Source organism: Bos grunniens, chromosome 7, assembly GCF_055505025.1.
Source record: "Bos grunniens cultivar Pamir isolate PY7600 chromosome 7, Bosgru_T2T1.0, whole genome shotgun sequence".
Lineage (NCBI taxonomy): Eukaryota > Metazoa > Chordata > Mammalia > Artiodactyla > Bovidae > Bos > Bos grunniens.
The window spans coordinates 5,615,376-5,638,106 of NC_141171.1; the positions used below are offsets into that span (position 1 = coordinate 5,615,376).

The 22,731-nt window shown below is 50.2% G+C and overlaps 1 protein-coding gene across 6 annotated transcripts in view; it reads left to right on the forward strand.

The window, feature by feature from the left end:
- The window catches only part of UNC13A (unc-13 homolog A), a 68,122-nt gene that overhangs the window by 16,974 nt on the left and 28,417 nt on the right, over window positions 1-22,731 (forward strand). For 5 of the 6 annotated variants that reach the window (XM_086408485.1, XM_086408486.1, XM_086408487.1 and 2 more), the window contains 12 exons: window positions 783-818; window positions 4,064-4,271; window positions 11,955-12,488; window positions 12,997-13,105; window positions 14,882-14,928; window positions 16,745-16,823; window positions 17,486-17,557; window positions 17,846-18,065; window positions 19,058-19,285; window positions 20,486-20,627; window positions 20,745-20,914; window positions 21,901-22,016. In XM_086408485.1, coding sequence (XP_086264611.1) covers window positions 783-818; window positions 4,064-4,271; window positions 11,955-12,488; window positions 12,997-13,105; window positions 14,882-14,928; window positions 16,745-16,823; window positions 17,486-17,557; window positions 17,846-18,065; window positions 19,058-19,285; window positions 20,486-20,627; window positions 20,745-20,914; window positions 21,901-22,016 — 1,961 coding nt within the window. The remainder of the gene's footprint in view (window positions 1-782; window positions 819-4,063; window positions 4,272-11,954; window positions 12,489-12,996; window positions 13,106-14,881; window positions 14,929-16,744; window positions 16,824-17,485; window positions 17,558-17,845; window positions 18,066-19,057; window positions 19,286-20,485; window positions 20,628-20,744; window positions 20,915-21,900; window positions 22,017-22,731) is intronic. The other variant, XM_086408488.1, reaches the window with a different exon arrangement.

The window sequence follows — 22,731 nt, forward strand, 5'->3', positions numbered from 1 at the left end:
GAATGGGGTCATTGAAGGATTGTGGTGGGAGCAGGGCCAGGCAAGGTGGGGGCAGGAGCAGATGACAAAGAGTACCTGGGCCGGTGACCTGAAGCCAGAGGTGGGTTCGGTTTAAGAATGGAGACCTACCACCCAGCATTTACTGCCAAGGTCTCCTGGGACTGTTTTATCACACTTATTTCACAAAGGAGGCAGCCGAGTGTCAGAGGAGTCAGAATTCTGGTCCAAGCTGTGTTTCTGAGATGCCAGAAGATGAGCTGAGGGAGTGAAGGTGTAGTTCTCTCCCTGGTTCTGATGCTCGGGCTCTGTGACTTTAGGCTGTTTACTCTGCCTTTCTGAGCGTTGTTTCTTCACTTATAAAATAAGAATCATTAAAATAAAAACTCACACAACAGGGATGTTTCAAAGCTGAAGATCTCCAGTGCAGTGTTTCCTTCATTATCTGGAGGATGGGGAGGTGGGGGGAGAGGAATGAGGCGTGCTGACCCCAGACTTCAGAGATGGAAAACCCTGGGTCCAAATGGCTTCTTTATCACTTCCTGGCTGAGCTTGTGGTCTTGTCAGACAATGAGGATATGCTCCCTTCTTCCCAAGATGGTGAGTGAAGCTATAACAAAAGTCAGTGGTTACAGTGATACTCGGGAAAGATCCTCAGGGCAAAAGGGCATGGGGTCCTGGGTGGGAGGAGGAGATGGGGAGAATGAGGAGGATGGGGGAGCCCCCCTCCCCATGCCTCCCCCTCTGTCTGCTCCCTTTTATTATCTCTGCCCTTCTCTTTGTAGGCAACTGGAATTATTTTGGCTGGGGTGAGCAGCAGAGTAAGTACTCAGCTTGATGTTCTGGGAGGCCACGGGGAGGTAGGCCCCTTGGAGACCATGAGGCCCCTGCCCCTTCGATCAGGGAAGCGGGGAGCCTGTGGCTGATGCATTGAGGCCAGAGGACCGGCAAGACCACTCTTGTGCCCTCTGCCCCCCCATCACTAACATCTGCTTGAGGGTCATGATCTGTCTCATGGGGAGTGGGTCCCATCATTCGGGTGGGGGGATTCAGCTGGGAGGAGTGGGCATTTAGACAGGAGACCTGCCTGTCTCCAGCTGGGCACTGTGATCTCCCTACCACCTTGCTCCCCATGTATAACCTCATTTCCTCTCCTGTGATTCCTTCCTCTTTTTGTCTCCCCATCTTCCTCCTCCACCCGGAGCCCTCCTCCAGCCCCAGTGTCACTCAGAAGCTGGTGGGTGGAGAGGGGAGAGGGTCTCAGACAGAGCAGCTGGGCAGAGAACCCCCCAGGCAGATAGCACTCTGAAGAACTCAGCTCCCAAAGCCCCCCCACCCCCAACACACACAGCTTCCTCCAAGTTGCCCCCAGGGAAAGGAAACAAGCCACCTCTCCCCAGATTAGAGGACTGTGTTCTCTCTAAGGAATAGCTCCCTTTTCCCCATGCCTTTTCCCCAGAAATCTAGCCCTCTAGTCTGACCATGTATCTACCTCCTGATTTCTACTCCATCAACTGGAGGCTCCTCCACCCCATCCCCACATCCCGATGGGCAAGTTCCACCCCACCCTCCCTTCAGGATCAGGAAAGTGTAAGTTACTCAGTTGTGTCTGACTCTTTGTGACCCCATGGACCATAACCTGCCAGGCTCCTCTGTCCATGGAATTCTCCAGGTAAGAATACTGGAGTAGGCTGCCATTCCCTTCTCCAAGGGATCTTCCTGACCCTGGAATCAGGAAAACTGTTTACAGATACAGCTGACCCTTGGACAACATGGCTTTGGGCTGCACAGGTCTACTTATATGTGGATTTTTTTCAGTAAATACTACTTCAGTGCTACACAATCCCAGTAGGTTGAATCCACAGATGCAGAAGTGTGACTATGGAGGGCCAATTATAAAATCACACGTGAATTTTCGACTGCCCAGAGGGTTGGCGTCCCTAGCCGTTGTATTGTTCAAGGGTCAGCTGTATTTTGACCCAAAAGAATTTGTCAAAGCAAGTTGATCAGAAGCCAGTTTAGCCAAAATAGACATTTGGCAGACAAGAAGGCTTGGTCACAAGCAGTTTCACACAAACAAGCAATACAGTTAAAAAAAAGAAAGAAAAGACATTCTGGATTAAAACCAATTTAGCAAAAGCCTGTAACAATAATTGGGTCAAGAAGAGCAAAGACGATGGGGCCCAAAGCAGATCATTTTGTCAAAACAAAAGTGGCTGAAAATGTCTTATCCAGAAGCAGGCAATTTGGTCAGAAACAATTTGGTAAAGAGCAGAGTCTGGGCAAAAGCAGAAAGAATCCAACAGAGAGCAATCTTCCCCTTAAAAACTGATAATCTGTCCGAAAAAAAATCAGTGTGGTGAACATGCAGAGAGTCTCATGTGATTTGACTGGAAATATTTAAGCCTGGTCAAGGGCAGTTTGGTAGACTCCAAACCCAAATAACTGTGTAGAAAACAAGTTGGTGAGAGGGGCAGTTTGGTAGACCTGCCACATTGTCCCCAGTCTCAGATGCCCCACTGCAGGCCTGAAGGCCCATCAGTTTCACCCTGACGCTCATACATCTAAGCTGTGGAAATTCACAGCTGTGTCTGCTTCTGACCGCAGCAGGTGGCGGTGGTCGCACGGCAGGGACAGGATGAAAAGCTCGCCGGTCACAGCGGCCCACATCAAATGAGAGATCGGGAAGCCAGAGCTATGCTAAGCAAAGCCAGAGCTATGCTGCTAAAGCCAGCACTGCTGCTAAAAAGGACTTTAAGGTTTTTCTGGAGGCAAAATAGGGACTGAATCAGATAGCTAGTTCTAAGCAAAGGATGAAACTAATATTTTAATTGTTTACCATATTAAAAAAATTTGACCTTTTTTTAATATAAAGAAATAGACTCTATTAGAGGGAAAAGGAATTAGAAAGTTAAAATAATAAAGCAAAAAAAAAATCTAGGAGATGAGAAAAAATGTTTAAAGACATAAAAATAAGTATAAGCCAGGGACTTCCCTGGTGGCCCAGTGGTTAAGACTCTGCACTTCCAATGCAGGGAGTACAGGTTCAGTTGGGGAGCTAAGATTACAGATCGAAAAAAAAAAAGCAATATTGTATCAAATTCAATAAAGACTTGAAAAATGGTCCACGTTAAAAAAAAATCTTTAAATAAAAAGTATAACCCACCCTCTTGGTGTTTAAAATCACCAGTAAGTTGGTACCACAGCCTAGTGTACCATGGGGGACCCAATCAGGAAGTTAATTTGGGGCAGGCAGCTCACTTCTTTTCAGCTCAACTATTGCTTTCCAAATAAATTGAGTCTCTCCTGTTCGCACCACAATTTAACATCCTTTGAGACGGTTTCTTTTTTACTGAGAAAGAAAATCTGTTTTGTGTTTACTAAGGAAAGCAAACTGAACTGAAGTACTCTTTAATTCTTACTAAACACTTGGAGTTTGGCAGCCCTACCTTGTTCCATCTGAGTGATAGATTCTGGGCTTGTGATGGTGCTGCCAACCCAATAATCTAATCTTTCTGAGGGAGACAATACCTTGTCAGAGCTCCTCCCTATACATGTGAGTTCAGGTCTGGGTCTGAAGGATATCAAGAAATCTCTGAAGGTTAAAGGGCATTTATACTCTACCTTGTCTTCCTGATCTCCCTCCAACTTCCCCCTAAGTGTCTGGGTGACTCTCATTATGGGAAACTCATTACCTGATGGAAAAACCCATATTGTTTTCAGAGAGCCTGGACTGGTCCATTCTCACATCTGAGCTGAAAGACACCTTCCAATTTGTTCCTGTCCTCTTCACATTGTAGGACCTACCCTCGTCCCCAGACTCTAGGTCCCATTTGACCCACATACAGAAAAGCAGGGTTTTCACCTCCTTTATTCTAAAACCTATACCTCTAGTAATATGACCCAAGATCCTTTATTCATTTTGGTAGATTCCTCTTCTTGGGTTAGCAGTCAATGAAGACCCTCCTAAGTCTGCAAGGCTGTGTTGGCCTCCACTGCGTGCTCACTCTCTCTCTCTCTCTGCCTCCCTTCCTCACTCTCTCCCCTCACCTCCTCTCTCTTCCAGATGATGACCCTGACAGCGCAGTGGATGACCGTGACAGTGACTACCGCAGTGAAACAAGCAACAGCATCCCGCCACCCTATTACACTACGTCCCAGCCCAATGCCTCAGTCCACCAGTATTCTGTCCGCCCACCACCCCTGGGTTCCCGGGAATCCTACAGCGACTCCATGCACAGCTATGAGGAGTTCTCCGAACCGCGGGCCCTCAGGTAGTCACTGTGGGATGGAGGGTGTGTGTGTGTGTGTATGTGTGTGTGTGTCTGTGTGTGTGTCTGTGTGTCTGTGTATGTCCAACTCTATCTCCTGGAGTGGAGAGAGGAAGAGGAGGCTGGAGGGAGCTGGAGGCAAGTGGGTCTAAGGAAGCAGCATCCATGCTTTCTTGTAGGTACGAGAAATTTTCTTTACCCAAAATCTTACCAAGAAAACCCCGCAAGCCTGATAAAAAGGGGTTTGCTTTGGTTGAAGGAGGAGAAGGAAGTCACAAAGCCCCTAAGAGTTTCCCCTGCAAAATGGGGCTCCTTGGCACTCCAATTCAAAGCCTCTGGTCCCTGTGTACTCTCTAACTGCTTAGGCGAGCAGGTGGATGAAGAGATGGGCATTACCAGGGATGGGGAGGGGATGAGGGTGGTTTGAAACACAGTTGTGCTAGAAAGACACCCAGCAAGTGGGTGGCTCGTGGTCCTGCTCAGCCTTCCTGGTGGCCCCTGACTCTGTGTTCCTGACCAGCAGGCATGGGCACTGCTAGTCAGGCATGGGCATGTGTGCGACTCTTTGAGACCTTATGGACCATAGCCTGCCAAGCTCCTCTGTCCATGCATTCTCCAGGCAAGAAGACTGGAGTGGGTTGCCATGCCCTCCTCCAGGGGATCTTCCTGACCTAGGGATCAAACACGCGTCTCTTACAAATCCTGCATTGGCAGGCAGGCTCTTTACCACTGCGACCCGGGCGTGGTGACTTAGGAGTTACCCCTTCTTAGCCCAGCCACCATCACTACTCTTTTCAAAGTAGGCTGTCCCCAGACCTACCTCATAGATTGGTCCCCTGGCTTACATGGGCATGGCGTGTTGGCCCTTGAGCCCAGGAGACTGAAACGTGTGCCTGCAGCTCCCCTCTTCGCTGACTTGATCTCCCCAGTCCTGGTTTCTTAACAGCAGCAAACATGATATTAAACAGGTTGGATATTTGTAAAGTACTTTGGGTGGCTTCTGAAAGTGCTGTGTAGTGACTGTTAGGTAAATAACACAAATAATAGTATTCGGAGCTAACTGGGTGCCCAGCTCTGGTCCAACATTTTTCCTTCATCATCTTATTTCATTCTCTGGGTGGGAATATTATTGACTCCATTTCACAGATGGGAAATCAAGGCCCAGAGGGGTTAAGTCACTTGCCTGAAGTCACACAGTTGGTAAATCATCATAAGGACAAGTATTTGTGGTGAACCTACTGGGTGGAAGCAGTGGCTTGGTGAATTACTGGTCATCGGTCTTCTAAAATGTTTGCTCCCCAAATAATACATTTCCTTCACTAAAAGATGGGCAGGATGAAAATTTTGAGTGTTCTCTACTCTCTTGTTGAACCTATACTTCTATTAATGCATGTGCGTGCTAAGTTGCTTCAGTTTGTGTCTGACTCTTTGAGACCTCATGGACTGTAGCCTGCCAGGCTCCTCTGTCCATGGGATTCTCCAGACAAGAAGACTGGAGTGGGTTGCCATGCCCTCCTCCAGGGGATCTTCCTGACCCAGGGTTCAAACACACGTCTCTTATAAGTCCTGCATTGGCAGGCGGGTTCTTTACCACTATCACCACCTGGGAAGCCCAATTCTATTAATATGACCCCTCAGATCTCTGTAAGATATTAGATCAGAGACTTCCCTGGTGCTCCAGCAATTAGGACTCTGCACTTCCAATGCAGGGGTTGTGGGTTCTATCCCTGGTCAGGGAACTAAGATCCCAAATGTCTCATGGCATGTGGCCAAGAAAATTAAAAATAGAACATATAAATAAGTAAATAAATAAGATATTAGGCTCAGTTCACACATACACCAGGGCCTCCAATTTGTGTGAGACTCTGATATAGCAGCGGAGAAGGCGATGGCATCCCACTCCAGTACTCTTGCCTGGAAAATCCCATGGACGGAGGAGCCTGGTAGGCTGCAGTCCATGGGGTCACGAAGAGTCGGATACAACTGAGTGACTTTACTTTCACTTTTCACTTTCATGCATTGGAGAAGGAAATGGCAACCCACTCCAGTGTTCTTGCCTGGAGAATCCCAGGGACGGAGGAGCCTGGTGGGCTGCCGTCTATGGGGTCGCACAGAGTCAGACACGACTGAAGCGACTTAGCAGTTGATATAGCAGAGTTGGAGGTTAAACCCTGTAAGATAGGTCCAGGACTAGGCTGGGGCAAGTGTGGTACACTTGAGGTTGCCTCAAGTACAAAATTTAGAGGGTGCCAAAAAACTCAGTCATCAAGATCAATATGTCAATGCAATATTTTAAAAATCAAAATGAGTCCCAAAATAGCCCATGACAAAAAATTCACCAAAATACATCTTCGTAAGAGTGAATTTTGTTGTATGTAAGTTACACTTCAGTGAATTTTCTAAAAAATCCATGCTGAGGAAAATACACAGTTTAAGTAAAAGCAGGAGCTGAACCTGCACTCGAAGGACTCGGCTGCACCTGCCTCATCCTGTCTTGGTTCTGCCATGTCTATAAGCAAGAAAAATAATGCTGGTTAATTGAACACTTATTAAGTGCTAGATTTGTTTTGTTTTGTTTTTTTATGAGACTTCCCTGGTGGTCCAGTGGTTAAGAATTCGCCTTGCAGTGCAGGGGATGCAAGTTCGATCCCTGATTAGGGAACTAAGATCCCACATGCCTCAGGGCAGCTGTGGAAAATGAAGCAGAGAGATTAAGTGACTTTCTTAGGATCACACAGCTATTAAGTGACTGAGCCAGAATTTAAACCCTGTCAAGCAGACTTCTGAGTCCATGACCACAGACACAATGCCACACTGCCTATCAGCCCTAAAAAGACACCTGGGAACCCATATGCCACAAAGTTAGCCTCCCAAGGTCCTACAGCTGGACAGAAGTGCTGTTCTTTGTACATCAGCAGCAAGGACACCCACCAAGGAGATGGTCCATTCTCTCTGCTCCCAGCAGCGTCTTAGAACCACCCCTGGGTTGACCACATTCTGGCTGATTCATGTTGATGTTTGACAGAAAACAAAATTCTGTAAAACAATTATCCTTCAATTAAAAAATTCAGGGACAAACCCTGAATTCAAAAATTCAGGGGCAAACCTGGTATTAAACATAGCCATCCAGCCTCCTGAATGGCAAGACTTCTCAACTCTTGACAAAAACGTTAATGATGCAAACAAGTGTTTACATCCTGGTTGAGATTTGGAGAAACCCTCAGAATCACTTTATTTTGAATAAAGCAGTAAGAAAAGAAATCTTAAATGGTTTCTCTTTGTGCCATCGAAGTAAATGAGCTTTCAGGGTTGTGCCATCCAATATGGCAGCCCCAAGTGGCTTTTTAAAGTTAAATTTTAAATGCTGAGCACTGTGCTTTATCGCTCAGTTGTGTCCAACTCTCTGCGACCCCATGGACTGTAGCCCACCAGGTACTTCTCTCCATGGGGATTCTCCAGGCAAGAATACTGGAGTGGGTTGCCATGCCCTCCTCCAGGGAATCTTCCCAAGCCAGGGACTGAACCCAGGTCTCCCACATTGAGGGTTAATTCTTCACCATCTGAGCCACCAGGGAAGCTCAAATTTTAAATAATAAGTAAAATAAAAGTTCAGTCCCTCCAGCATACTGGAAGCTTTTCAAATGCTCAACAGCCATGCACGTATGGCTACTCTGTTGGATAGTATGGACAGAAAACGTTTCCATTGGACAACACTCTAGAGCGTTTGGGTAGAACATAAGTTGGAGAAAACCTTGATAAGCTCCCTACTCAGTCTTTTTTTCTTAACGTTTATTTTCTTATTTCTGGATTTGCTGGGTCTCCCTTGCTTTGCATAGGCTTTCTCTAGTTTGCAGTGGGTAGGGGCTAGTCTCTTGTAGCTGCGCTCTGGCTTCTCATCGCGTTGGTCTCTCTTGTCACGGAGCACAGGCTGTAGGTGCGAGGGCTTCGGTAGTCGTGGCACGTGGGCTCTAGAGCGCGGGCTCGGTAGTCGCGGCACGTGGGCTCTAGAGCTCGGGCTCCTTAGTTGTGGCGCAGGGGCCTGGTTGCTGCACTACATGTGGAATCGTCCCAGACCAGGGATCGAACCTGTGTCTCCCGCCTTGCCAGGTGGGTTCTTATCCACTGCACCACCAGGGAAGTCCTCCCTACTCACTCTTTAGCACCATCCAGTACAATGTTGTTTTTTTTTTGCAGGTATTTAAACAAGTTTTATGTCAAACTTTTCTATGTTTTGCACATACCATAGAAAGTTCAGATAGTTTATAGATGACATGTGTTAGAAGGAACTTTTTCCAGAGTATTTTTGGATGCAACTAGGAATTATCATAAGAAGTAAAGTAACTCAGAAGGAGAAAACAAATATTTAATATATGATACCACTTATATGTGAAATCTAAAAGACGCTAATGAACTTTATGAAACAGAAAATTTCAGGCATAGAGAAGAAACTTATGGTTGCCAAAGGGGAGGGGTTTGGGGGAGGGATGGGGTGGGAGTTTGGCTTAGCAGATGTAAGTTATTATATATAGAATAAATAAACAACAAGGTCCTACTGTACAGCACAGAGAACTATATTCAATATCTTCTGATAAACCATAATGAAAAAGAATATGAAAAGAATATATATGTATAACTGAATCACTTTGCTGTACAGTAGAAATTAACACAACTTTGTAAATCAACTGGACTTCAAAAAAGAGAAAATGAGATTGAGCATTTAGTCCAACCTCTTTATTTTTTAGGTCCAAGGAAATGAAATGACATACTCAAGGTAAACCGCTTAGTGATATAAGAGGGAGTAGAATTAGTCTTACCCTGGATTTACTCTAGTATCCTTCATTTAACTCCTTTGTGTGTGAGCCATCCTGAAAACAAAGAATTAGATCCCTTTCTGTTTGTATTAGTGACTTCGTTATTCCAAATATCTTCAGAAGCATTCCTGTCTCCCTAACAGCCTCTCCTACCATTTTTTCCACCACTAACATTTGTAAAGCATCATTCACTTGCATATTCAAACTGGCTCAGACTCATGCAATTATTGGAACAAAGTTTCAACATATGGGAAACAGCTGAAAGGAGAGTAAGATATCAAATATAATGAAAATATGAGCTCTTTTAGTAGGTGGAAGAGTCTTCTCTTAGAGGAAAAAAGCAGAAGAGTGCCCTTCTTACAGATAGGGAAACTGAGGCTCAAAGTGTAGGAGCGAGTTGCCTGGGTCTCAAAGCAGGGTGTGCACAGAGCTGGTCCCAGACTGGCTCCCATTCTGTGTGCATGGGCTTGTCTTGTCCTTCTCCAGCCCTGGGTGTACCTGTATGTCCCAGGGAGAGTCTGTTTCTTGTAAGCATTCCTGGGATGGAATGGGGGGTGGGAATGGAAAAGAGGGAGCCCTCTCCACTCTCCCCATGAACAGGTCACACAGCAGAGACTGGGTGCATAGGCAGAACAGCCTGACAGTGACTCAAGACACCATCCTGTGCCACCCTGGTCTTGCTGCCCAGTGTGGGCACTGCATGTCCCCAGAGGAATAGACATCCCATCCTGCAGGTCAGGGCTTGGCTTAAGGGAGGGACACAACTGGACACCCTGGTGGTGGGAAAGGGCAAGGTGGGCTTCCTGGAGGAAGGTGCCCGGGAGCTAGCCCTCGAAGGATAAATGAGGAGTCTGAGGAGAAGAATTCCAGGCAGAAAAAACAGCTCAGCTAAAGGTAGACTTGGCCAGATCATACAGGGAGGTTCTTGGTGGCTAACTCAATGGGATCCAGAAGAAGCGTCTGGGATCAGAGTTGTGTTGGCTCCCGAATGTCAGAGCTGGGGTGGGAGGAGTCTTGGGCACCATCGGTCCCACCATCTTGTGGCCTGGAGCGATTTACATGGTGCCTGGTGTCACAGGAGGGAATTTCCAGACCTGTGTGGGGACCCCAGTCCTAGGCACACTCCTCACTTGGGAACCCAGAATGTGCCGGAGTGGACTTTGGGAGTATTCACCAGCAGAGGGAGTTGGGTGTCTGTTTCAGCCCAATAATACCTGAGGATTCCTCCATCCTTGCTGTCTATAAGGACAGGCAATGAAAAGCAGTCAACCACACACATAGCTGAGCAAATAAGGATGGGGCGGGGGGTGGGGGTGGGGAGAAACCCCTGTTTGATTCCTAAAGCATCCCAGGGGCTAGTTGAGAAACAGGATCCTAGTCACTGAGAGTGGAGGAAGTGTTTAAGACAAGGAATGCTGTTTATTAAGTATCTGAATGAGTGATTAGAAGGGGCCTGTGTGTCTGCCCTCACGATGTTTTTTCCTGGTTACATTGAGTGTGATCCAGGGTGCATATAAGGAGCATATAGTGTGGATGGGGGTAGGTTTGACCTGACTAGAGGTTGAAGGAGACTCAACTCACCCAAAGAAGTGCTATTTCAGTGGGCACCAAAGGAATTTTCCAGGTAAAGCAGGCAAGGAAGGAGGTTCCTGGGGGAGCACAGCAAGTGCTAGGGCCCAGTTGCTGTTTAGTTGCATTCTGCTCTTTTTGCAACCCCATGGACTGTAATCCGCCAGGCTCCTCTGTCCATGGTATTTCCCGGGCTAGAATACTGGAGTGGGTTGCCACTTCCTTCTATAAGGGACCTTCGTGATCCAGGGATCAAATCTGCTTCTCTTACATCTCCTGCATTGGCAGGCAGGTTCTTTACCACTGGTCCAGAGGTGGGAGCGGTTTAGGGTGTTGGAGGGACAGTCGGGAGGTCAGTGTGGCTGGAGCAGGGGGAGAGAAGGGAGGATGGAGGCGGCTGAGGGTAGGGAAGTTGGAGGGCCTGGGCCACACACAGGTGCAGAGATGGCATGGGGTTTTAGAGAATCTGCCTGCGATGTGGGAGGCCTGGGTTCGATCCCTGGGTCGGGAAGATCCCCAGGAGGAAGAAATGGCAACCCACTCCAGTATTCTTGCCTGGAGAATCCCTTGGACCCAGGAGCCTGGTGGGGTACAGTCCACGGGATCACAAAGAGTTGGACATGACTGAGCGACTAACTTTACTTTTATGGTCGAGTTTGGAACAGAGGAGGTCTGTGATTGGGTTTATGATTCCGATAAACCCATAGTGGCTTTCATGGAAAATGTTAATGTCCAGGAGAGAAGTGGACATTGAGTAAGACAGCATCTAATGGAGATGGCAGAGCCTGGACTAACGTGGGGCCCAGGATGCAAGGAAGTGGATGCATTGCACATATGTCTTTGAACTGAGGGGGAGTCCTGATGAATGGAGGGGGCTCAGCAGGGGGAGAACCAGGCTGAGGCGGGGGTAGGGGAGACATCAGGAGACAGGGGCAACTATGTTTGTTGCAGGAGGGCTAGGTCTCCAAGAGGGCTGTGGCAGGGACACTCATTCGGGGTCCTCAACATGTGGGTGAATGCCTTACAGCTTCCACAGTGCCTGGATAGGTGTGCAGTAGGGCACTGATTTTGTTGTCAATCTGACTTTATTGCCTGTCCCCCAAGATAGTCAATGACCTAAGAACAGGTGTTTTGTCTCTTTGGTTCACGGCTGTGTTTTCCTGGTGCCCAGAGGTGCTCCACCAATGCTGGGAATAAAGGGAATGACCAACCCAAAGAATGACTGGGTGAGGGAACCTGTGTGACCAGGGCTGGGACAGGCAGCAGCTCTGTGCTCCAGCCCCTGAGCCCTGGCCCAACCCTGTAGCCCCACAGGCAGCAGCCGCTACGCCTCCTCAGGGGAGCTGAGCCAAGGCAGTTCACAGCTGAGCGAGGACTTCGACCCGGATGAGCAGAGCCTGCAGGGCTCTGAGCTAGAAGATGAGCGGGACCGGGACTCCTACCACTCCTGCCACAGCTCGGTCAGCTACCACAAGGACTCGCCGCGCTGGGACCAGGACGAGGACGAATTGGATGAGGAGCTGGATGAAGAGCTGGATGAGGACCTGGAGGACTTCCTGGAGGAGGAGGAGGAGCTACCTGAAGACGAGGAAGAGCTGGAGGAGGAGGAGGAGGTGCCAGATGACATCCGAGGCTATGCCATGCGAGAGGAGGTGGCCGTGGCCGAGCCCAAGGACTTCAAGCGTGTCAGCCTTCCACCTGCCGCCCCCGAGAAAGAGGACCAGGCCCCAGCCATTCCCACTGAGGCCCCTGACATACCCAAGGTGGCCCCTGAGCCAGCCGTGCCTGAGGAAGTGCCTGCATCTGAGCAGGAGCCTGAGGCCCCCAAGGCTGAGGAGAGGTAATGGGAAGGGGTTGAAAGGTATCACAAGGTCACAGGGTCAGTGGTGTCATGGTAGGGTCAGTGCAGACCTGGGGAATAGGGAGGAGGGCTCTCACAGCGTCATGGGTCTAGGATGGGATAGGAGGGTCTCGGTGATCAGAAAGGGCTCAGTGGGGTCAGAGTGGGTCAAGCAGGGTCATGAAGGAGTCTTGGGGGTTGTGAGGGGCTGGAGGGCTTTCCAGGGTTGGAGGGGTCACAAAAGTATCAGAAGAATCTTGGGCAGATAGGATTACAAAGTTGCAGAAGGTCCAGGAAGGTGGCAAGGGGACATAGGGGGACCCAAAGGTGTCAGAGAGGTGATGGGCATGTGGGAAGTGGGGAGGGAAACTGAGGGTGGCCGGAGGGTCGTGGGTGGGTCATTGTATCTCTGAAGTGCCAGGGAGGCCACGGAGGGCCCAGCATCACTTAGACAGTGGAGGGCGAAGAGAGTGCTGGCCCTGGAGCATCATGAAACCCTTTGCCTCAGTTTCAGGCCCCGAGAAGATGAGGAAGGCCAAGAGGGTCAGGACTCCATGTCTAGAGCCAAGGCCAACTGGCTGCGAGCCTTCAACAAAGTGCGGCTGCAGCTGCAGGAGGTGAGTGGCAGCAGTAGCCTGGCCACGCCCACGCCCCACCCATACCTGTGACCCGGCTGGCCACGCCCACACCCCACCCACACCCTCGACCAGGCTGGCCACGCCCACGCATCACCCACACCTGTGACCAGGCTGGCCATGCCCGTTTCCCCACTCCTTCCAAGCCCCAATCTACTACTGTGGTCCTTTCCCTGGCCCTGCCCACGCAAGCCCATGCCACCCACTTCCCCCTTCCTTAGCCCCACCCACGCCTGCCCTGGCTCCAGCCCCACCATTCCCAGCTCAGCCCCTGCCCAATCTGACTCCTCCCTGGCCCTACCCATGCCTACCTACTCTCTGGTTCAACCTGCTGCCTCCACCAAGCCCCAGTCCAACTTCCCCAGGGCAGCCCTGGATTTCTAAGTGGGGAAGAAGGAGAGGTGAAGTAGAACCTGGAGCTGAAATTAAGCTGAGAGCATGGCTATGGCCAAGTTCAGGGGCCAGGTTCACGGACGGGGATACAAGCCAGAGATAGGAATGGACATCAGGGTTAGGGCAGCAGCCAAACATTAGTGTTCAGGGTTAGACTTGGTGTTAGGGGAAGAGGTCAGTGCTTGGGGTCATACTGGGTGTCAGTGTTGGGATTAGGGAAAGGTCTGAAGTCTGATCAGTATTGGAAAAGGAATTAGATGAAAAATAGAATTAATGTCAAGGTCAGGATAACTGTTCTAATGGGCAGCAGGAATGAGGCCATTCATTCACTGCTTTATTCATTCAGCCTTCTCTGGGCTGGGGACAGAGCAGTGTTTTTATCCAGAGCGACCTCCCAAACTGGGGTGAGGCTGGCAGGAGGAAGAGATCCTAAACAGACTCCCAAAGTCTCAGACCATCAATTATCAGAGCTACAAAAGTTTCAAGTCAAATTTCTTATCAGTTGTGCAATAGAATTTTCTTTTACTATACACTCCCATGGCTCTAGATTCAAAGAGTAGCAAAGAATATGCTGTGAAAAGGCTATTGACTAACTTTCCCTAAGTCAACAAATGAAATGAAAAAATGCAGCAGCTACCCTTGTAATGAAACTAATAATATGACAAGAAAAAATAAACATGAGTGGGACCTCTGGGTTTCATAGAAGGGGCATAAAGCTAATCTGGCAATTAGGAAAACTTACGGAAGGAGATGATACTTAAAGTGAAGTGATAGTCAAAGTACTTTAACAGTATTTCAGGAGAAAGTGCCAGACCATTCTCCCTGCCCTGCCCGTCGCCCCCTCTCCCTGACCCCATGATGCCACCCTTTAGTTGCATGGCGGGAGGTGTTGACTTTGGGTCTAGCTGAGACCTAAATGATAGATGGAGGCTGGTTGAGAATGAAGATGGGAAAGCATACAGAGAGGTAGTGCAGCTTGTACAAAGGCCCTGGGTCATGAGATCAAATAATTAGGTGACATAATCAAATGACAGGCTCTTATGAATGTTGAGCCAGCTTCTAAGAATTCCAGGACTACAGAGCATGAGCTGTTGCTTGAGATGATGCTCAAAAAACCCTCCATTTTCACAGACAAGGGGACTAAAGTTCACTGCAGTTGGTGGCAGAGAGTATCTCCTTTCTTCTCATTTTACAGATGGATAAACTGAGGCCCAGAAAAAGTCAGTGAGCTCCCTAAGGATACACAGTGGGGACTAGGACCCAGGCTTTGTGACTCCCAGCGCAAAGGGGAGACGGTTGTGGGTGTGGTACCTGTGCTGCCCTGGGAAGGGGCAACCACACCGACTCTATCTATCTGTCCTGCAGGCCCGGGGAGAAGGAGAAATGTCCAAGTCCCTGTGGTTCAAAGGCGGGTGAGTAATGGATCTTGGTGGGGAGAAAGAGGAAGTTTTGAATCCAGAGCCTGAGGCTGGTTTGCACCATAGCCTCAGCCCAACCAGAGCAGGGAGAGATTCCATTTAGACAGGAGACAGATTGAGCATGAGTGAAATAATGTAGCCACTGTCATAAGACACTCAAGTCCAGCATGAGCCAAAGACAGTAACACATCAAATCCTCACAATGAACCCATGGGGGGCCCACTACCCCTATTTTACAGACGAGAAAACTGAGTCCAGAAAGGTCTTGCCCAAGCCACTCATATAATTCAAGACCATTTCCCCCTAGACAAAATGTAAGGTAAAGAAGAAATCCACTTCCTGCATGATACAGCTGCAACCTTGGAGTGAATTTTTTGCTTCAATTCTGCATTTCTCAGATTTTTGCTACAGTTGCTGGCTGTTTGATGACACTAGTTGTTCTTACATGGAACATTTTTCATGTCTAGTTTCTTAAGTTACTGATTTTCCAGGGTGCTTTTTCAGCATTTGTGCATTCCAGCACAATTCAACCCTTAATGCCTGGGGAGATTAAGTGTGGTTAGAGGATGTGAAAGATGTTTGTAAATTACACTAATATTTTAAATGGCAGCTGGAGGGTTACTACTTTCCCTGGTACAGACTTTGAAGCTGTGACTCCCAGGTGGGCAAGTGTCCCAGGTGGGGAGCCCTGGAAGCAGGGTCTGAAAGTGGGGCTCCTGTGTGCATGATTTATGCAGGAAGCGCTCTCAAGAGCGCTTCCCTCACAGGCAGGGCCAGGCAGGGGAAGCAGCCAAGCAGAGACAGAGTTCAGACGTCTCCAAGCCTCTGTCTGATCCTTCAGGGAGTGCTGGTACATGAATAGCACCCCAGGGCTTGTCCTGGTGTCATTGGCCGCAGGCTCACTCTCATTGGCCAGTGGGAACATTCAGGAGAGTAACCACACCTGAATTGTCTCCGGGATTAGTCTCTCAGTAAAGTGAATTTGGACTTGCCGCCAGGCATCTGCCACAGCCCTCATTCCAATTCACCAGCTATGCCAAAGCAGCAGAGAGGAAATAGCACACATATCATTTCCTGTTTCCTCCTTCCCATGGGCTTTGAAGTCCCTTCTTCCAGGATAGACTTTAAATATGCACATATATTTCCAATTTTGAGCATAAAGTTTTCATTGATTTCTTAAATATATTTTTATTTAGATTTGCCTTAATTCGAATTTTCATTAAATGTGGGCAACTGCATCTCCCCATTCCTCAGACCAGGAAGTTGAGGCCCAGTGTCTTTGTTTCTTAGGGCTGCCGTAACAAACTGCCACGAACGGGGCCCTTAAAGCAACAGCATTTATCCTCTTGTGGTTCTTGGAGGCCAGAATTCCAAAACCAGCGTTGGCAAGGGTCATACTGACATCTGTAGGGGAGAATCCTTGCTTTTCTAGCTTCTGGTAGTTAGTTGTTGGAAGTCCCTGGTATTCCTTGTGTGGTAAACGAGTCACTCCAGTCTCTGCCCCTGTTATCACACCACCGTCTCCTCCTCGTGTGTCTCTCTTCTTATAAAGATACCACTTACATTGAATTAGGAATGAATCCTACTCCAGTATGATCTTGCCTTAACTAATTACTCCTGCAATGACTCTGTTTCCAAATAAGGTTCCATCCTGAGATACTGGGGGTTAGGTCTTCAATGTATCTTTCGAGGAGACATAATTCAACCCTTAGTATCTGGGGAGATCAGGTATCCTCCCCAGGGCTAAGATAATGTCTGTTGAAGGAAGGGGGACTTCCCTGGGCCCTTGACATTCCTGGATGTCTTGCAGCCCTGGCGGTGGTCTCATCATCATTGATAGCATGCCGGACATCCGCAAGAGGAAGCCGATCCCACTCGTGAGCGACCTGGTGAGCGCCTGTGCCCTCCCCTCCCCCAACAGAGCAGCCCTGCCTCAGGCAGTGCTCAACCTGTACAACTGCCCATGGCAGACCTGGGGCTAGGGGCTGGCCAGGCATTCTCTGAGACTAATGTGATCTGATTTCTATTCTGCGTGCTGCCTGGACACTTCAGGCCATGGTGAGTGACGGTGACCCAGGCCCTTGAATATCCTCCCCAGGCCCCCACCCCGCACTGGGATCTTCCAGCTGGCCCCCAGCACATGGGTTCTGGGGAGGGAGCCTTGCCATGTACTACATACAGTTCACTGGTGGGAAGAAAGCAGGTGACTCCCCACTTTGGTTCATGCTGTGGCTGGTGGTTTTGTTCTGTGGCTGGTGACCACGGCCAAGTGTAGTTCCCTAGTCTGGTCCATTGTGGTGAGGGATGGCTGAGTCAGAGATGTGGAGCTGCTCCCCTTCCAGGGTCTCTTCTAACCTGGAGCTTCTGTTACTTCCCAATTTTTTTTTTTTTTTTTTTGCCATTTTTGCTCTCACTGCTGTAACCTGTTTCCTGTTTGTGGCTGTGACCTGAATCGGTGGTTGGTGGCCTCAAACCGTGGATTCTGCCTGCGGTGATAACCCTGGGTGTCAATGGACCCTTCTGACTCCCTCGGTGACTTCCCTGTTTCCAGTCCCTTGTCCAGTCCAGAAAAGCAGGCATCACCTCCGCCTTGGCATCCAGCACTTTGAACAACGAAGAGCTGGTACATGGGGCTCTTTTCCCCAGATTGGAGGGTGGACTGGGCTGGGGGCTCCTGGAGGAAAGGAAGTGGGGTGTGGCAGAGACAGGCACTCCTCACTTTACAGAATTCGACAACACAGCAGCGTAGTCTATACACAGAAACCGTGGATTCCTACACTGTGGAGGTGGGGGAGGGACGGGGACTTTACCGTACTCAGCAAGCCGAGGAGGTGGAAGGCGGAGAGGGAGAGGGAAGAAGCCAGTGCCCCCAGGTTAGGGCTCTATGTCACATGCCCTGCTTCCCCCGCAGAAAAATCACGTTTACAAGAAGACCCTGCAAGCCTTAATCTACCCCATCTCGTGCACGACGCCACACAACTTCGAGGTGTGGACGGCTACCACACCCACCTATTGCTACGAGTGTGAGGGACTGCTGTGGGGCATCGCGCGGCAGGGCATGCGCTGTACCGAGTGCGGTGTCAAGTGCCACGAGAAGTGCCAGGACCTGCTCAATGCAGACTGTCTGCAGCGTGAGTGCTGGACGCTGGCGGGAGCGGAGCGGAGACCAAGGGGAGGGACTGTTAAGGATAGGGGCGGGGCTCTGACGAGGGGCGGGGCGGGGCGGAGCTATGCTGCTGGGAAGTGTTGGGGGGTATTGGGAAGGGAGAAGTGCAGGAGGTCCTAGAGGGGTGGGGCAGGACTCAGGGAGGAGCTAAACGGTACACTAAGGAAGGATGCGCGTGCGTGCTCGGTTGTGTCCGACTCTCTGTGACCCCACGAACTGCAGCCCGCCAGGCTCCTCTGCCCATGAAGATTCTCCAGGCAAGAATACTGGAGTAGGCTGCCATGCCCTTCTCCACGTTTGGCAGGAGGGTTCTTTACCACTAGCGCCACCTGGGAAGCGAATAAACTGTACAAGGGGTGGGCTTAATGGGAGGTAGAGGTTTTTTCACGGAGAAAAATGGATTATGGTTAGGGTTAACTCAAAGGACAGAGAGGACTCAAGTTGGGCAGAAGAGTAAGAGAAGGGGGGGTACTGGGCGAGGGCTGGGGTCAGAGCAGGAGGGGACTCCCGCGGAGAGGAGGGGCTAAGACAGAGGGTGGGAACTTTAGAGGGAAAGGCCTGTTTGGGGGAGAATTCAGAGAGCTGGTAGGAGCTCTGGTATCTCTTGAGCGCTTCCCAAGTAGCTCAGTGGTAAAAAAAATCTGCCTGCCAATGCAGGAGACTGGGGTTCGATCCCTGTGTCTGGAAGATCCGCTGGAGAAGGAAAACGTGGATTGCCACCCACTCCAGTATTCTTGCCTGGGAAATCCCATGGACAGAGGAGCCTGGCGGACTACAGTTCATAGGGTCTCAAAGAGTCGGACACAACTGAGCACGCACTCTAGCTTGGGGGCAGTGACTCACCTGAACCCCGTATCCGTGACAAGGGACGAGGAAGCCCTGGAATGAGAATCCGGGCTGTCGCTTCTGGGAGGGGGTGCACTGTGTAAGATGACGCCTGTCTGCGTCCATCCTCAGGGGCGGCGGAGAAGAGCTCCAAGCACGGGGCGGAGGACCGGACGCAGAACATCATCATGGTGCTCAAGGACCGCATGAAGATCCGGGAGCGCAACAAGCCCGAGATCTTCGAGCTCATCCAGGAGATCTTCGCGGTGACCAAGACTGCACACACGCAACAGATGAAGGCAGTCAAGCAGAGCGTGCTGGACGGAACATCCAAGTGGTCGGCCAAGATCAGCATCACTGGTGAGGCCTCGGAGTGGGGGAGGGGCTGCCACGGGGTTCCATCTTAGCCTCCTGCGGTCCCTCCCACGCTCCTTCCTTCCCTTTGCTACACATATCTGAGGGTTTCCCTGACTTTCTCATGGCTGTGTGTACGTGTTTGTGCCCACAGTTGGGCATATCTCCAAACGTGTGTGCATGAAACGATTTCTAGGTGTATCTCGGTTGGTAGACGCTAGAACCAGACCTGAAGAAGAGATGAGGGCAAGCAGTTTATCTGGGAGGTGAACCCAGGAAGCACCCAGGAATACTGGGAAGTGACACCAGGAGGGAATAAGTCCTACAAACTGGCTCTAGTGGTAAAGAACCTGCCTGCCAATGCAGGAGACATAAGAGATGCAAGTTTGATTCCTGGGTCGGGAACACCCCCTAGAGGAGGGCATGACAACCCACTCCAGTATTCTTGCCTGGAGAATCCCATGGACAGAGGGGATGTAGGGCTACAGTCCTGGAGGTCTACAGTCCATAGAGTCGCAGAGTCAGACATGACAAGCGATTTAGCATGCGCGCGGGGTGCCACCTAGCAAGCGATGTAGTGGACACATGCAACCACTAAGGGGGCAGTATTGAGCTCCCAGACCTGAGAGGTCCTTCCCAGGGGCCGGGGCCTTGTGGTATTTATCCGTTCCTCATCCTCCTTGGGATTTTCCGGGAAACAGATGACAAGATGAGGATTTCAGGGCAGATGGGTATCCGGGATGCTGTCCCAGAAAGTCCCAGTGGGAGATGGAGACTTGGATGGAGTGGGAGATGCCAGCAGGAAGGATTTAAACAAGTAGTTAAGCAGGACTTCCAGACCCTCCCTCAATTTGGGAATAGGGAGGTAAGAAGCTCAGAGGAGGATGCCAATCGGGTCATACTGTGGGCAACTGACGGCTCAATCCTTCTGGGGACTTTATGGGGGCTGTGTAGAGCATATGCATGAGAATGACCCGCCCCAGGGGTGACCATGGGGCACCTTCACCTTCACCGGGTGAGGTTTCCCCGGGTTGTTAAAGCGCGAGCACGTCGCGCATGCGCAGTGGGTATGCTTACGGCTCCTGTGGCCAGAGCAAAGCCCTCAGTCCTCGTCACAGGGGTTCCCTGCGGAGCCTGTGGGCGAGACTGTTCTTGGCCTGCCTACTCCTGGAGCCCACATTTATATTTGTTTTGTGTGTCTTCCAGTGGTCTGTGCCCAGGGGTTGCAGGCAAAGGACAAGACGGGATCCAGTGACCCCTATGTCACCGTCCAGGTTGGGAAGACCAAGAAACGGACAAAAACCATCTATGGAAACCTGAACCCCGTGTGGGAGGAGAACTTTCACTTGTAAGTGTCTGGCTGGGGCCCCCCATACGGAGCTTCCTATGGGGGCAGCTGAAGGCGGCGGGGATGGAGGGGGGCAGCTTCAAGAATCCTGCCCTGACCTCCTCCTCCCCTCTGCAGTGAATGCCACAACTCCTCAGACCGAATCAAGGTGCGCGTCTGGGATGAGGACGACGATATCAAATCTCGCGTGAAGCAGCGGTTCAAAAGGGAATCCGATGACTTCCTGGGTCAGACGATCATCGAGGTGCGGACACTCAGTGGCGAGATGGACGTGTGGTACAACCTGGGTGAGCAAGGGTGGGGTTCGGTGGGGGGCAGGGTAGGGGGAGTCCCAGCCGAAGTGGGGAGCCTGGCTGGAGGGAAGAGACAGTGTCCGGAGGAGTTAGTCTAGGAGCCCAGTCTAATGAAGGGGGCAGGGTCAGTGGGGCCCCATCTGATGAGGAAGGCAGAGTCTGTGAGCCCAGTCTGATAGGAGCAGGAAGCCCCCAGGCTGAGAGGGTGAGCAGAACCTAGGCGTCTCTTAGTTCAGTTTGGGAGATTGAGGGAGGGGCAGAATCTCCATATCCCATTCTGATGCGGGAGGCACAAACAAGACCAGAGGATCCTAGTGCAAGGAGAGAGGCACAGAGCCAGGCATCTAAACTAAGAAGGGGAATTGAACTTTGAGAATCCAGCATAAGGGAAGAGGGAAGAGGTGGATTTGGGGATTCCTAATCTGAGAGCGGGAGCCATAAACCCAAGAACTCTAGGAAGATGAGTAGGATCTGTGAGCCCAAACCAAGGGCAGAGGAAGAACCCCAGTCTGAGAGGGGTGAGCAGAGTCTTGGAACTTCTTAGTTTGGTTAGAGGAAATCTAGATCTCCCATTCTGATGGGGGAGCCAGGAAGCAAGACCTGAAGACAGTAGTCTGAGGAAAGAGGCACAGATCCAGGAATCCTGTCTAAGAGGATAAGTAGATTCTGGGGAGCTTGATCTGATGAGGAAGACAGAGTCTGAGAGCTCAGCCTCAGGAAGAAGCAAGGCTCTGAGTATAAAGAAGGAGATGCAGACCAAGGCATTTAATCTGGGAGAGGAAGCAAGATCTGGGATCCTAGTTAGAAGGCAGACACAGGGCTTAAGAATTCTAGTCTAATGGGAGAGACACAAGTCTAGGGAGCCAATCTAAGGAGAAACTCCTAGGTCTCATCAAGGAGTCTGGGAGGCCTGTAGTTAGGCATATGTGAAAATAGCCCGGGGCTATAGTTCCGACACTGCCATCATTTCTGCTCTGCAGACAAGCGGACTGACAAATCTGCTGTGTCAGGTGCCATCCGGCTGCACATCAGTGTGGAGATCAAAGGTGAAGAGAAGGTGGCTCCATACCACGTCCAGTACACCTGTTTGCACGAGGTGAGGCCCGCTGCTCCACCTTGCCTTTGGAGTCCACCTTCATCCCCCACGTTCCCTCCACTCACCACTCCTACCTGCCCCAGCTGCTTCTTCCTCTTTCTGACCACACCACCCACACTCCTCTGGGCCTCTAAGACTGTCCCCCATGCCATTCTTTCTGCTCCGAAAACTCCTCCCCATCAATCAGGTTCCATCTTCAGGCCCCTCTCCTCTGGGAAGGGGAATGGACCCCCACCAGCAAACTCCAGGTCTTCCATCTGTCTCAGCCCTGAACACTCACAGTTAGGTTCTTTGTGCCAAGGTTTGTCTCTTCTAACTGCCTGGGGGTTCCTGGAGAGAACTCAGTGTGTTGATTGAATGGGTGAAGGAGTGCTGAGTGGATAAAAAGTGCGTGAAAAGATGAAAGGATGGGTGGATGGATGTGTGGTTGAATTGTTGGAAGTACAGATGAATTGAATTGGTGAATTGGAAACAGTTGGATAGATAGATGGGTGAGTAGATGGATGGACAGATGGATGATGGATGGAAAGATGGATGGATAAATAAATTGATGGGTGGATAGATAGGATAGATGGTTGAATGGGTTGATAAATTATTAAATGGAGAGATTAAGCTGAATGGGTAGTTAGATGGGATAGAAGGATGTGTGGTTGAATTAGTTAGAGGAAAGTTTGAGTATAGAGGTGAATTTGGGGGTTGTTGGAATGGTGGGTAG